Here is a 14,472-nt window from a genome sequence, read left to right as displayed (position 1 = left end):
CCTGCCAGACATCACTGCCAATCCAGAGAAAGAAGCCTCTAGGCCCAGGCTGCCGACAGTGCCCTCCAGCTGCGGAGGCTGCCAAGGCCCTGCGCTGCCCCCTGGTGGCACCATGTGTAGGAGGGCAGGGCTCCCAGGTACTAAAGTTCAACCCTTTCCACAACTGGGAAGGCTGAGGGCAGGAGAAGGGCAAGGTCCCAACCCAAATCAACGGACAGCAAGGGCAAGGCCAGGCCGGGCTCGGCTGCCCTCTCTCTCCCACCACTGCACCGACCCTTTCCCCTCTGTAAGTCTCCTCTTTCCCAATTTCTGCCTGGCTTAGCAGAACTACCAGACTCAGAAAGACTAAGAGATGAGAGAACAACTCCAAATTATCTTTTATTTATACAAAAAGGGCATAATTAGCAAAAGACACTGAAAAAAGAGTCGCTATGGCCCAGGAGACGAGGCAGGGAGGTGACAGGCCTTCGGAGGCCCTGCTAGGGGAGGAGTCTGGGAAAAGTGGTGAAAAGTCCTGGGTAAGTGCTGAGTGGTGGGGGCCACAGACAGGAGAACGCTCCAGTTGGATCAACACTGTTGGCAGGTCATGGGTGGGACTCACAGTGACCTCGCTGCTAACTCTTGAAAGAGTCCCAGTTAGTGCTGTCGACTGGAGTGAGAGCCGCCCCCTGGTTCCTGGAGGGCACCCACCACGGGACACAGGACAGGAAGCCCAGGCTGGGAAGTGCAACTCGGGGTGAAGGCCAGGGAGAAGCAGGTGCTCTGCAGTGGCCGGGAAAGGTCCAGATTCGGAGGCGGAGTTGCGTCCTGTTACGTGCGGGCGTTCCGCTCTGTCTCTGCCAGGCACTCTCTGACTAGGGCCCGGGCATGGATGATGCCTGAGGTGGGGATGCGCAAGTGACGTAGAGAAACTCTCCACAGTCCCCCCCCCCCCCCCCCAGAGGAAGACCCCTCCCTCTCTACCCCCTTTCCTTTCAGTAAAAAGGACAAGGACTATAATCTAACGAGGGGACTAATACGATTAGAGACGTGGCTAACCCTCAAATCTGCCTTGTTGAAATACAAATGCTCTGGTCCTTCCCCGAAAACGGACTCAATTTCAATTCAATTCAAAACACCTCTCTGGATGGTGATCCTGGCCCTTGTCTAGGCTTGGCTCAGGTGGCCTTCAGATGTCCTTCCCTTCCTCATGAAGGACTGTCCGGTGTTAGTCTCTTGACCAGGGCGGGTGAAGGCCTCACTTACCTCTCTTCAGACGCTCCATGGCGCTCTTGCTACCAGCATAGGTTGGCCGGATCTCTTTGCCCATCTCCTCTATGACCGACAGCAGGTCCGTGTAGGTGCTCTGGGAGCCCTGGGCGCCCGGTGGCTTCATTGCCTGTGTCAAAAGAGGACAGGGCGATGAACTCAGGCCCCGAGGGGACCCCCAGTCCCCATCCAGACGCAGTCCCTCAGCCCCACTCACCTGCACATAACCCATGGAGGGCGGTCCGAAGTCGTTAAACAGGGGTCTGAAAGGGGCAGCGGCTCCCGGCACCGAGCCCGATGGCGATGGGACACTTCCGGCTGCAACATGCGCGAGTAAGAGGTCAGCGCGGGGCCAGGACGCCTCCTCCCAGCGTTCCAAGCCCCCGACCGGATTCGCCCGATTCCCTCCAAACGGATGCTTCACTTCAGGAGCTCAACTTCAGGGACAAACCCCTCCCCCTGCACTCCACCACCTAGCCCTTACGTGACCACGCCCACTTCACAGGCCAGCAAACTGAGGCTCAGCGAGGGTAGGCGGCAGGCCCAGTGTTGCAGAACTCAGGCCGTCTTCCCGACCACCCGGGCAGGTGAGCAGGGGTAGAGCTGGATCCTCACCTGTAGGGACCGGGGTGCCGGGCCCAGGGGTGCTGGAGCCGGGGGTACTGCTGGGGGCGGGGGCGATGGGTTTGTAGGACATCCCCAACTCTTGGGTGCGGCGGACGCCGGCCGGCCGCTCCTCCGGGGTTGGCTGCTTGGCCGCTCAGCCGCGCTCTGATTGGTAAACCGGCCGCACGCCCCTGGTAAATAGAGCTCAGGCCGGAAGGGTAGGCGGGCGCGAACGCTCTCTCACTCCCTATTGGTGCGCGAAGATGTCACTCGAGCCTCCTCATTGGCCGAGACCGGCCCCAACAGGCCGCAACCGCTGCTGATTGGCCTCCGCCTTTCGGGGCTCGCACCTGTCTGCTCCGGATTGGGCGGTGGCTGACGCCCTACGCAATTGGCGAGTTCGCGGTCCAGGCCGGCGCGCTCTCAATCCGATTAGTTCCAAGGCCCGAGAGGCGGGGCCTCGGAAGCCGGGACCCTGGTCCGGTCCGCCGCGGTTCACGCGGAGGGGTCTTCCCGTGTGCGGGCGCCGCCCTATCGTTTCACTCGCGCTGTTTTGCACGTCGGCTGCGCTCCGCCTGGTCACGGTCCAGCTGGGGCTGTTATTGCTGTCGCCGCCACCACCGAACGCGCCTTTCTACCGCTCTGGGTGCCGGAGGACGCAGGGCTTTGACGTTCGGAGCCCTGCGTCTCACCCCGTGCGCTTTTACGTCACCTTTCACCGGTTCAACACCCTTTCCCCGGTCCGCGCATGCGCCCTCCTCCTAAAGCCTCCGTTTGTTCCTATGGCAACGGGTCCCTCACCAACGCTACCACCGCGCCTGTGCTTCTCATTTGCCTAGTGCTCAGGTCCAGGCTGGGTCTCAGGTCCGAGGGCAACCTCAGAGACCCCTCAACCTGGCCTCCCAGACCCCAAGCCGGTGCCTCATACTGACAATAGCAGGAACAGCGCACCTCCGTTGACTGCTCACTGCAGGTCGGGCCCTGTCCCAAACTGGTGATGAGAGCATCGACTGGAGTTAAATAAGCTGATGGTTCGAATCTCACACTACCCCCACAGGCGATGTCCTCCTGGGCAAGTTACTCACCTCGGCATGCTTGGGTTTCCCCGTCTTTTAAGAGGCGGACGCTAATAATAACTATCTTATAGGGCTGTCGTGTGGACAAATGAATATTCATTCTCCTCTTTTCCATCCATTTCTCTACCCAGACCCCTCCCCTGAAATCTCATTCCTCATAACCCTATATCTTAGACTCTCCTCCAAACACTAACCCTTTCTCCCACGCTACTCTTCCTCAAAACTTTTCTGGCCTCGCATACCCCTCATGCCCCAGGTCTGTAGATTTTCCTCCTCTGCAGGACGTTCGTTAGTTCGTTCATTCATTCATTCAACAGACATTTTTCTGACTCTATCCTTCCTCCCAGGCCTTGTGCTAGACACTGATGATATGGAAATGAACTGGCCATGGCTTCTGCCCTCAAGGAACTCTTAGTCTCAAGGAGAGACGGACAGGGAAGCGAAGGCACACAGTATATTAAGACAATGGGAAGTCTGGTACAGGATGCATTGGAATTTGGAGGAAGGAGCCTGCTTGGTGACATCACAGAACTCTTCCCAGAGGAAGTGGCATTCAATTGGCGAATGAGCAAATTAACTGTGATATATCCATATAATGAACTATTATTCAGCAATAAAAGGAAATCATCTATCTAGCCATGAAAAGACACAGAGCGGCATATTGCTAAGTGAAAGAAGCCAGTCTGAAAAAACCATGTACTGTATGATTCCAATTGTAGGGCGTTCTGGAAAAAAGGAAACTTCTACATAAGGTAAACAAATGACTGGTTGCCAGGGGTGATGAGGGGTAGAATTAAGTAGCTGAACAAGGGATGTTTTAAATAATTGTTTAAAAGTTTATGTATTTTTTGTAATGTTCTTTCACATTAAAAATTTATTTTTTAGTGTTTATTTTTGAGAGAGAGACAGAACACAAGTGGGGGAGGGGCAGAGAGGGAGGGGGGGAGGGGCAGAGAGGGAGGAAGACACAGAATTCAAAGCAGGCTCCAGGCTCTGAGCTGTCAGCACAGAGCCTGATGCAGGGTTCGAACCCACAAACCGCGAGATCATGACCTGGGCCGAAGTCGGACGCCCAACCCACTGAGCCACCCAGGCACCCTGGACTTTTTTTTTTTTTTTTAAGTAGCCTTCAAACCCAGTTTGGAGCCCCATGTGGGCTTGAACTCATGGCCCTGAGATCAAGACCAGAGCTGAGATCAACAGTGGGATGCTCAACTAACTGAGCCACCCCAGTCACCCTGGGGATTTTTTTTTTTAAGGCATTGAAACTATTCTATATGATACCGTAATGGTGGATACAAGATATTAAGCATCTGTCGTAAAGAGTAAGCTTTATGCAAAATTTAAAAAATCATTTAGGAGGTCAGGGGATCCCAGGATGGAATGAAGAATGTGACAAAAGAGTCTAGCTGTTTTACAAATGTACGAGATGGCCTCACTGAAGGGGCGGGTGACTAAGGTGCTAATCTGGAAATGAGTGGATCTGTGACAATGAAGGAGCACTGTCTCTAGTTGAAGTGGTTTCCTGTGGGGGTGTGGGTTGACAATTTTAAAACCACTGTGCACATACACGGGAATTAAAAAGTAAGTAAATGAACATGGATGATTTCTTGTTTTTTGGACGAGAAGTTACTTGTAAGCAAGGGGAGGAGGCTAGCATGATCCATGTAATAATGGGTCGGAAATTGGAGACATTAATATGAACTCGTGTTTAGCTCAATATAGAGACAGTAGATTACATACAGAAATATTTAAAAATTGTATATACACAGATTAGTGTACATGCATATCTTCTCTATCAACTGAGAGAGCCTATAAGCAATATAGCACACAGATCTTGGTTTCTTTTTTTTTTTTAAGTTTTTTTTTAATGGTTATTTTTAAGCAGAGCGGGGTGGAGGGGCAGAGAGAGAGGGAGACACAGAATCCGAGGGAGGCTCCAGGCTGAGCTGTCAGCACAGAGCCTGATGCAGGGGTCAAACTCATAAACCACGAGATCATGACCTGAGCTAAAGTTGGATGCTTAACTGACTGAGCCATCCGGGTGCCCCCCCAGATCTTGGTTTCTAATAGCATTCTCCAATAAAGTGAACCAGCGTTCCTTGGAGAAAATGGCTAATTCTAAGACTGGGGCAGAAAATAGACAAGATGATCCTGGAGCATCTTATACTTCTAGAAAGTAAGAAAATGCTGAAAAACAAACGAATGAACGAACGAACAAACAAACAAACAAACCCAAACCCACCACACCCCCAAATCCCCAAACCCTCAATGCCACCATGATGGGGGTATGTCAAAGGGACACAGGAGCTAACTGAAAGGGCTCCCAATGGCCCAAACTGGAGGAATATGAACAACAAAATTTTTAAAAATATTGGATTATAACTTGTATAAAATAAATATCTATGAGCCCTTACTGACATGTATTTCTATCTCTATTTCTATCTCTGTCTCGTCTATCTCTATATCTATGTCTAATGGTTGAATAAATAAAGGAAGAGAAGAGACAAATCTATATAGAAGAAGTCCAAGTAATTTATGTAGAGACTCTGTCCTTAATGAGGTGGAGTGTGGGCTATGCAGAGTAACTTTCTTCCAGAGAGTGTGGTACATAATGGGAGAAAGAAAAAGTAATTTTGTAGTATAGAAACCTGACAAACACTACCTCAAGCCAGGTGATCAAGGTCAACATCGACAGTGAAGTCATGTTGATACTATGTACCCTTGATATGATGGGATGAGAAGGGCACTTTACCTGTGTGGTCTTCCTCCTACAAACCCATAACCCTGGACTAATCATGAGGGGAACATCAGACAAATCCCAACTTAGGGACTTTCTATAAGATACCTGACCAGTGTTCCTTAAAACTGTCAAGATCAGAAAAATGAAACAACATAAGGGAAGCCTGAGAAACTATCACAACCAAGAGGAGTTTGAGGAGGCATGATGCCTAATGTAATGTGGTGTCCAGGGTGGCATTCTGGACAGCAAAAGGATAGTCAGGGGGAAAATTACGAAATCTGCATAGAATATAGACTTTAGTTAATAATTACGTGTCAGTGTTTATTAATTGCAACAAATGGACCATTCTAACATAAGATATTAATAGAGCATGATGGTTAATTTTAAGTGCCAACGTGCCTGGGTCGCAAATGGCCAGATGTTTGGCTAAATGTGACTTTGGCTGTGACTGCGAGGGTGTTTCTGGATGCAATTAACATCCACTGAATTGGAGGACTGAGTAAAGCAGATGGCCCTTCCCATGATGGGTGGGTGGGCCTTATCCGATCAGTTGAAGACCCAAATGGAGCACCGAGGCTGAGTAAGAGGGAACTTGGCCTGCTTGAGGGTCGAGGCAGGACATCTGTCTTCGAAACTTTGCTGGTCCTCAGTCCTTCAGGCTCAGACTGGAACTGAAACACCAGTTCCCCTGGCTCTCCACCTTGCTGACTGTCAACCTTGGGACTGCTCAGCACCTATCATCACCTGAGCCAATTCCTTACAATGAATAGCTACACACACACACACACACACACACACACACACACATACACACGCGTCTTCTATTGGTTCTGTTCTCTGGAGAACCTTGCCCAAGCTGGCTGTGGTGGATTGTATACAGGAACTCCCTGTAGTATCTTCAAGGTACTTCTGTAAGCCTAGAACTGTTCTAAATAAAATAAGTGGATGTAATATCTTGATGTGGGTGATGGTTCCCTGAGCGCACACACATGTAAAAATTCATTGAGCTGTACATGTAAGGTTTATACACCTCATTGAATTCTATAGTCAGCAAACTATTTAAAGTGGACTTAATTGGGGTGCCTGGGTGGCTCAGTCGGTTGAGCGTCTGACTCTTGATTTCGGCTCAGGTCCTGATCCCCTGGTCGTGGGATGGAGCCCTGAGTCTGGTTCCATGCTGAGTGTGAAGCCTGCTTGGGATTCTCTCTCCCTCTCCCTTTGCCCCTTTCTCCCACTCACTCTCTCTTAAAAAAAAAAAAAAATCAATAAAATGGACTCAATGTAAGTCTGACTTTACAGTTTCTTTTGGAAACCCAGAAGATCTCGTAGCTCTGGCCTGCTCCAGCTGGCCACAGCTCACGGGGTTGGGGGGCAGGTGTCCCCACTAAGTGGAGAAGGGGCTCTTGGCTCAGGACAGTCTCTGTCCGCTCACTGTTTCTTCCCGGCCCTGGGCCCTGCTCCAGCGGTTACTCTGTTGGGACTTTCTGGGCCAGCAGCTTTTTGGGGGTAGGAAGGCATATAGGAGATTTGGAGGAGCTGTGGGCACTTTGGGCGGCCAATTAACACCATCCCATCGCCATCCCCTCCCCCTCCCTCCGCCCCAACCACAGAGCCTGCCAGGCCAGGAGCCCGCGGGCGGCAGACCCTCAGCAGGATTCCGGTCGTCCCCTGACACACGTCCGTCACCACCCCCAGCCCCTGCAGAGGGGACGGACGATGCCTTTTGTGCCAGCAGGTGGAGGGTGGTGGCAGGGAGGAGGGATGGTGGCGGGGGGGGGGGGGGCCCGAGCCCCCAGGGAAGCTCTGGGGCTGGGGCAGCTCCTTCTCATCCCCAGGCCTGCCAGACTGGCAGGAGAGATCCCCTAATTGAGAATTAGGGATTAATTGGGATCTGCCGGGCGAGTGGTGCTGAGACCGCTGCAGCCAGCCCCGGCACCTCGGCGTCCAGGCTCTGGGCTGGGCAGGGCGCGGGTGGCCCCCGCCCTCTCTGTCCCAAAGCCATCTTGTCGGCAGCAGCGATGGTGACGACCAGGCGGGGGCGTTGTAAGCTCCCTCCCCTTCTCGACCAAAAGGTCAAGGCTCCCTCCCGGCAGGTGGGAACAGCCGTGGGTCAGGCAGTGCTCTGCGAGGCAAGCCTTTGCTGCAGCTAGCGGAGGCCAGGGCCCACCTCCACGGTGACTCGAGGCACCAGCTTGTTGGGGCTGTGATTTTAGAGTCCCGGGGCCTGGCTGTAAGTCCCACCTCGGCTTCGTCCTAACTGTGTGTGATTCTATGCCAGCCCTCATCCTCCCAGAGCCTTCTGGTGCCTGAAGAAGCGGCTGGATTAATCTGGGGGCGATGGGGGCGGGGGGGGGGTGTCACGGCCAGTTCCTGAACAGAAGTGTGGCAAAACGCAAGTAACGCTTTAGAAAGAATAATCTGGCAGCACGTGCTGCATGGACTGGGCGGGGAGAGACGGCGGTGGGGCCGTGTGACCTCTAGCAAGGCTGCTTAGACTCAGTGTCTTGGTTTCCTCCGTTTGCAGAATGGGGCTCTAAGGACCACGGCAGCGCTGGAGCGAGGGGACATGTCGTTTGGGTCCCCCCGGAAGCAGACGCTGAGGTGAAGTCAGGAATGCAAGAGAGAGAGGGCGAGGAAGCGGGCTTGGGCAGCAGAGCCTCTGAGCGGACGCCGACCTGGCCCCTGCCGCGCTCGGGCGTTTGAGGCGGGAACCCCAAAGCTGATGTGTATCCGAAGGGGCCCATCTGTCACTCACTCCTCCCAGCTGACCTTCCAGCTCTTTCTCCCTCCCAGAGTACGTGAGGTTGGCCTGGGAAAAGCCCTCACTCCCTTGTGCTACCCTTTGTTGTAACCCCGGCCCTGACGGGAGCCCTTTTGCGGGATGAGGGGCCAGTGCACATCCCGGCTCTGGGAGAAGCAGGTGGCATTTATTCATCTAGGGACGTTTCCTGATACTGGCTCTGGGGAGGGCCCAGAATCCAGAAAGGGCCCCTGCCCACCTGGAGTTCACGGTCGAGGGATCTTATAACTTTTGGGGGGCCAAACACTGGGTCCTCCAGGGTAAACAAATGCGAAGCAGAAGCCATCCCCTCAGGCTCCAAGACACTTTACTCTCAGAGAGACAGGGACGGGCAGTGGGGCTTGGTGGGGAAGCAGGGGTGAGGGTCAGGGCGGGAAGGGTAGGGAGGCGGTCGGGGGGTGGGGGAGGGTCAGCTGGAAGCAGAGGGTTTCCGGGCACACGCTGGCAGGCAGTGGCTGTGGTCCCAAGTCCCGTCTCCTGCCTCCAGCTTCGGTGCAGCCTCAGCGAGACATCATTCGCACAAACTCTGCCGGGACAAAGCCAAGGTTGTGGGTCTGCAGTCTGGACCCCAGTAGGGGTGAGACCAACATATTGGTCTTGAGGTGGGAGGAAGCGTGGCCCAGGGCAGAGCCCACAGGGGAGTCTTCTGGATCTGGGGAATGGGCCCCCAGGCGAAGAAGAGGGGCTTTGCTTTATGGACAAAACAAAACGAAATGAAACCAAGAAACAGCAGCAACGACAAGACCCCCAAACCTCGTAACTGAACCTGTTTTCCTCTTTGCTTTGGCTGCTAGGAAGCTCAGGAACAACTCTGGGAGAATTTCTACATACTGATTTTCCTTGGCTTCCTGTCATTATTTAACCCTTGTTTTCCCCCTGGGGCAACGCGGCCTAGAGGAAGAACGAGGTTCTGGTCAACCCGCCTGGCTTCACATCTTGGCCACATCCACATCTTTGGCCAAGCACTCCCACCTCCCTAAGAACTGACTGTCTTGTCCTGCTCCCGGGGAGAGGGCACAGAGTGCCTAGCGCACGGCGCCGATGCCCCTTTGGTCATTTCCTTGAGCTCTTAAAAACCTCCGGGGGTTGTGCTGGCGCTAAGCGCGGAGGGCAGTGGGCGGTACCTTCAAAGTCCACCAGGCCGTCCCCGTTGAGGTCAATGTCGTGGAGGACCTCGTCCACCTCCCGCTGGCTGAGGCGCTCCCCCAGCAGGGCCTTGAGGGCTGCCCGCAGCTCACCCAAGCTGATGCGGCCATCCCCGTTGGTGTCGAACTGTGGCAGCGTGGGTCGAGGCGTTGAGTCCCCGGCCAAACCGCGCATTCACTCAGCCCTCCGTCACGGCAGACCCGAAGCCCCTGCCCTCCCTCCAGCCCCAGGGGCCGCACCTCCCGAAAGGCATCTCGAAGCTCCCTGACGCCGATCATGTCTGCAGTCTCTGCCAGCAGCTTGGGGCCCATCAGCTCAACGAAGTCCTCGAAGTCCACCTTCCCGCCACCTGGGGGCCGTACCCGTCAGGGACCCCAGGCAACCAGAGACCCGTCCCCGCCCCCGGCCCTCCCCTGCCCTCCTCTCCTGGCCCGTGTCCCTCTCCCCTGCCCCACTAAATGGGTCCTTCCCTCTCGCGGGGCCCCATAGGCTGGATCATCTGCTCAGTTTCCTCATCTAACAAGTGGGGATAACGGTCCTTGCCCCCCCGCCCCCCGCCACCTTGTAGGGGATGGGGAGATTCTTCAGAGGCAGAGTAAGCGCCTTGAGAATGACCAGGGTCCCCGGCTCTGGGGGCCAACCTGTGGAGGCATCTCTCTTCCCTGGGCCGCCCAGCTGCTCAAGCCGTGGCCATGGCCCCCGGAGAACTGGGCTTGGGGCAGGTCTGAGGCACATACTGATTTGCTGTGAAATCTCGATGAGTTCCATCTCAGTGGGCATGTAGCCCAGGGTCCGCATGCAGGCGCCCAGCTCCCGGTAGCCGATGTAGCCGTCACGGTCTCGGTCAAACTCCTGGAAGGCGATCTGCAGCTCTGCCGGGCAGGGCGGGGTCAGTCCTTCCCACTCGTCCCCCCGGACCCCAGCCTGGACCAGCACACCCTTCCTTCGTCCTTTGGTCAAATCATTTCCTCCTTGTAAACATCAGTTTCTCTTTGCTGTCTCAGGGCCTTTGCATGTGCTAGTTCTTTAATTCGTTCTTTCAACAAATATTTAAGGAGCATCTGCTATGTGCCAAGCTCTGCTCTAGGTAGTGGGGATAAGGCAGGAAGGAAGGAAGGAAGGGGAAGGAAGGAAGGAAGGAAGGAGGAAGGAAGGAAGGAAGGAGGAAGGAAGGAAGGAGGAAGGAAGGAAGGAAGGAAGGAAGGAAGGAAGGAAGAGGAAGGAAGGAAGGAAGGAAGGAAGGAAGGAAGAAAGAAGGGAAAGGAAGGAAGGAAAAGAAAGGAAACAATCCCTAACCTCATGGAGCTCATGGAGCTCACATTCTGGGACACTCTTCCCTCTTCTGGTCTTCGGGTCACCTGCCCAAGAAAGTCTTCCGTCTAAATTCAGTCCCCTCCAGCCCATTTGTTCATTTCTTTGCCAGCGCTTAGCATCGTTTGTACTTGTTGACTCATTGACATCTGCACCCCCCCTCCCCCCCGAGGACATGGGCTGTATCTGTCTAGTTTGCCACACTCCCTGTGCCCAGCACAGGGCCAGGCACGCAGTAGGCACCCAGGAGGCGTTTGCTCAATGAACAAACATAAAAGGGAAGTGAGACCCACCTGGCGAATGAGACCTGGGGACTGACAGCTGGGGGCTCTGTCAACCCCTCCCCGTTCGGTCTCGTCCCCATCTCTCTGTGATCTCCTGCAGCCCTTTTCTTGCCCCTAGTTCCTTCCTGGTGGAGACCACCGAGGCCCCACCCAGTGTCCCCACCCTGTGCGCTCCACCCTTTGTCCACCCCTCTGGAGACTAGTCTTTTCCAAAACGCTTTACCTTCGATCTCCTCTGGCCGCAGCTCCCGGTCCTGGAGGGGGGGTGGCGCACAGAGAAGTTAAGAATCCCCTGGACCACCCTGACACCTGCGCCCCTTCCTCTTGTTCTTTGGGGCTCCCCACTCAGCACCCCCAACATGCACGGGCAGGGCCTGGGTCATCTGACACTGCTCAGGGCTGGTGGCTGCCACCGGTTCCCGCCCGCTGATCTGGGCATCTTGGGCCACCCCTTCCCTGCCCCCTGCCCAGACCTCTGCCTACCTCCTGCCCCTCCCCTTGCAGAGGTCGCAGAGCTCCATTTGCCAGAGGTGGATCTGGGGTCGGGCAGAGCCTCAGACATGGCCCTGGGGACCTCCGTGTGTCTCTCTTGTTCTCTCTCTCAGAGGCCCTGCCACCTCCCTGCCCACCCCCTGGGTGGCTGTCTCTTAGGTTCTCTGTTCCCTCTCCTCTCTCTTTCCTGGTGGGTCTCCTTGGGTCTGCCCGCTGTTTGATCCCCTTGATGTTTTCTCCACCCTTCTCTGTCCCACCCCCTGGATCTGTGTGCCTTTGTTCCAAAGACCCCACTCAAGGAGAGGCAGAGAGGAGGCAAAGGCAGGGGCTTGCCATACATACGAGCTGGGTGGCCGCGATGCTGGGCCGCAGGAAGATGCAGGCGGGCCCCACCAGGCTGCTGAGCACCGAGTAACCCTGGATGCCCGGCCCAGGGTCCCCCTGCTCCTCGGGGCCGGGGCCGGGGCCGGGGCCGGGGCTGTGGTGGGAGCGCCCTGGGGGGGAGCTGGGCCACTGCCAGCGCTCCTGCGGCAGAGCCAGCTGTGAGCGAGCTGGGGCGGCGGCCCCTCCACCCTCATTCACCAGCCTCTCCCATCTTTGGAACCGGGCACAGGAGATTGGGGGCCTTCACCCATCAATACTCTAGGCCGGAAGGGTCCACCCCCTTACCGTTCAACTGGGCAAACCGAGGCCCCCGAAAAGGCAAGGGACTGGACCAAGGTTGCTCAGAAAGCCGGTGGCAGAATGGGACCTTCAGCTCCAGCTCTGTACCTCCTGTCTCTGACTGGCAGAGAGCAGGAAGAGCGGCCGGCACAGGGCAGCTGGTTGGGCACCCGGGGGGCCTAATGAGCTTGGCGGGAAGGCCCGGGGGTCCGTGGGAGCCAGGACCGCAAGGGGCCGGAGTCTGGGGCCTTCCCCCGGGGAAATCTTGATTGGTCTAGGGTGGTGGGAACCACCCCCTCCACCCGCCTGCCCTGCTCTACCTCTAACCCCAGCCCGGCCCTCACACAGGGCTCTGCCCACCCCACCTGACCCTTCCAGGCTCCAGCCCAGCCTCCTGGCCTTGGCTTCTCCCCCTTAGCCGTCCTACCTTAGGCCCCCGATGTCGAGGCCGTTTGGCACAGTTTCCCATGGGCTCCTGAACCATGCCAGGCCTGGAGTCCTGGGGGCGGCCCAGGGCTGGGCCTCAGCGGATGCTGTGGGCTCCTGTCTGCCCCCAGCTGTCCCCAGTGAGAGCCTGGGAGCATTGCAGGGGATTTTCCTAGGGTTTCGCGGGGAAGATTGGGAGCGGGTGGGCAGGCGGGGAGCCCTGGGCCCGGGGGCTTGGGTCCTAATCCAGGATTATCTCTGAGCATCCCTGCTGGTGAGGGGGGCCACTCAGGAGCCAAGGCCCCCTGGAAGGCACAGCCTCCCTGCGCTCACTCTGAGGGTCTTCTGGGCACCTCCTCTCCAGCACTTTCTCCCCCAACCCCTACCCCTAATCTCCCCCAATTAGGAGAGACTTAATGTCTTCAGAGGCAGGGACCGGACACAGGAGGAGGAAACCAGGTGCCCAGGGTGCCAGGGCGGGCTGGGGCACCTCTCCCCTCAGAATGGTGGTATGAACTCGGCAGGCCCTGCCCCTACCGCCTGTCCTGAGAGGAGGCCGTCTTGGCCCGGTCCAGAAAGCTCCTGACTCTCCGGGCCAGGGCCCTTGCTCTCACCTTAGAGCCCCTGGCCAGCCTGCCCGTCCTCGGCACCTCTGCCTGGACCAGTCCCCCGACCCTGTACTCAGGTGAAGAGCGGAAGGGAGACAGCTCTGGGTGCTGTGGGCTGGACGCGGGCTTTGGTGAGGGCAGAGGTGGGGAGAGACGCCAGCTTCTGTCCTGGGCAGCTGACTGACCGGCTGAGCCTTCCTCCCACCTGCACATCCCGGGGCTCCTCCCTGAGCTCTGCCCTGGGTCTGTCCTACAGGGTCCCGGTTGCGGCGTGGGATCCCCGCTGCTCCCTCTGGTGTCCCACACCCCTGTCCCCTTTACCTGCCCGTAGGCTGCCTGCACCCGGGCCTCCAATTCCTTGAGGAGTGCCCGCCGCCTGTTGGCTGCTGGGCTGGCAGGGGCCTGGCTGGGCCCTGGGGTGCCCTCAGAGGGGCTGGGGTCCCCCGCGGGGAGACTGCCATCTGCCTGGCCCTGGGGAAGGGCCATGGAGACCAGGGCTGGGCGCCTCCTCTTCCCACTCTGGTCGCCCCGTTCCTGCGGGAGGGTGACTGAGTAGGCAGCTGTGGGTGCGGTCCCCACAGGCTCCCGGGTACTTTCCCCTGTCCGTCTCTCCACAGGCTGGTAGGGCTCTCCCCGTGCTGCTCACCCAAGTCCTAGCCTCCCCCAAGCCACCGGTCTCCAGCCCCATGCTGGCCACGGACTACCTTGCAGAGCCCTGGTCACCTGGTCACCTGGCCTTTCTGGCTTATGGTCTCCCCCCCGCCTCCCTGCCATTTGGGTCTTGCTCGCTGCCCCTCTCTGCCCATCTCTCTGCATCTGTCTCACCCATGGCCCCTTGCCACCCCACTGCACTCTGCTGACATTTGCCCTGCTGTCTCTGGGGGTCTCTCTGACCTCTCATACCCATCTCTGTCACTCCCTCCCTCCCTCTGCTCCGTTGGTCCATCTGTCTGTCCATCCTTGCTCTTCCTATTTTCCCTGCCCGCACTGCCCCCCCCCCCAGGATGACTCCTGGATTCTGGAAAGACAGCACCCCCCCCCACCATCCTGGCCCCAGACGTCCCCCCTT

General features: G+C 56.8%; 2 protein-coding genes and 1 long non-coding RNA gene across 3 annotated transcripts; 1 reads left to right on the top strand and 2 right to left on the bottom strand.

Moving 5' to 3' along the window:
* Positions 1-353: 353 nt before the first annotated feature.
* CDK2AP2 (cyclin dependent kinase 2 associated protein 2) lies at positions 354-2,283 on the bottom strand. The gene is made up of 4 exons (XM_049642306.1): positions 1,864-2,283; positions 1,466-1,566; positions 1,246-1,378; positions 354-878 (listed from the first exon to the last, which is right to left on the bottom strand). Exons 1-4 carry the CDS (start codon positions 1,943-1,945, stop codon positions 811-813), a joined length of 384 nt encoding a protein of 127 aa, XP_049498263.1. The 5' UTR covers positions 1,946-2,283; the 3' UTR covers positions 354-810.
* Positions 2,284-2,632: 349 nt separating this feature from the next.
* LOC125930487 (uncharacterized) lies at positions 2,633-9,377 on the top strand. Its single transcript, XR_007460168.1, has 3 exons — positions 2,633-3,682; positions 8,198-8,467; positions 8,961-9,377. It is a non-coding gene; the product is annotated as an uncharacterized LOC125930487 (long non-coding RNA).
* On the bottom strand, positions 8,873-13,889 carry CABP2 (calcium binding protein 2). Its single transcript, XM_049642298.1, has 6 exons — positions 13,725-13,889; positions 11,438-11,468; positions 10,357-10,491; positions 9,859-9,968; positions 9,598-9,745; positions 8,873-8,999 (listed from the first exon to the last, which is right to left on the bottom strand). The coding sequence occupies exons 1-6, from the start codon at positions 13,887-13,889 to the stop codon at positions 8,974-8,976; spliced, it is 615 nt and encodes a 204-aa protein (XP_049498255.1). The 3' UTR covers positions 8,873-8,973.
* Positions 13,890-14,472: the final 583 nt, after the last annotated feature.

Source organism: Panthera uncia, chromosome D1 (genome assembly GCF_023721935.1).
Source record: "Panthera uncia isolate 11264 chromosome D1, Puncia_PCG_1.0, whole genome shotgun sequence".
In the NCBI taxonomy this organism is placed as follows: domain Eukaryota; kingdom Metazoa; phylum Chordata; class Mammalia; order Carnivora; family Felidae; genus Panthera; species Panthera uncia.
The sequence above is the reverse complement of the archived record's forward strand: the minus strand, read 5'-3'. Positions and strand labels throughout refer to the sequence as shown.

Bases quoted from the DNA above. Each gene is read 5' to 3' on its own strand.
- CDK2AP2 (XM_049642306.1), bottom strand. From the start codon at position 1,945: ATGTCCTACAAACCCATCGCCCCCGCCCCCAGCAGTACCCCCGGCTCC. The intron at 1,379-1,465 runs GTGAGTGGGGCT...CTTTTGACACAG, and splicing joins CCTCCATGGGTTATGTGCAG to GCAATGAAGCCACCGGGCGC. The intron at 879-1,245 runs GTAAGTGAGGCC...TCCCCACCTCAG, and splicing joins CATGGAGCGTCTGAAGAGAG to GCATCATCCATGCCCGGGCC.
- CABP2 (XM_049642298.1), bottom strand. From the start codon at position 13,889: ATGGCCCTTCCCCAGGGCCAGGCAGATGGCAGTCTCCCCGCGGGGGAC. The intron at 10,492-11,437 runs GTAAAGCGTTTT...CCTGCCCGGCAG, and splicing joins GCGGCCAGAGGAGATCGAAG to AGCTGCAGATCGCCTTCCAG. The intron at 9,000-9,597 runs GTACCGCCCACT...TTGTCCCGGCAG, and splicing joins CGGCCTGGTGGACTTTGAAG to AGTTTGTGCGAATGATGTCT.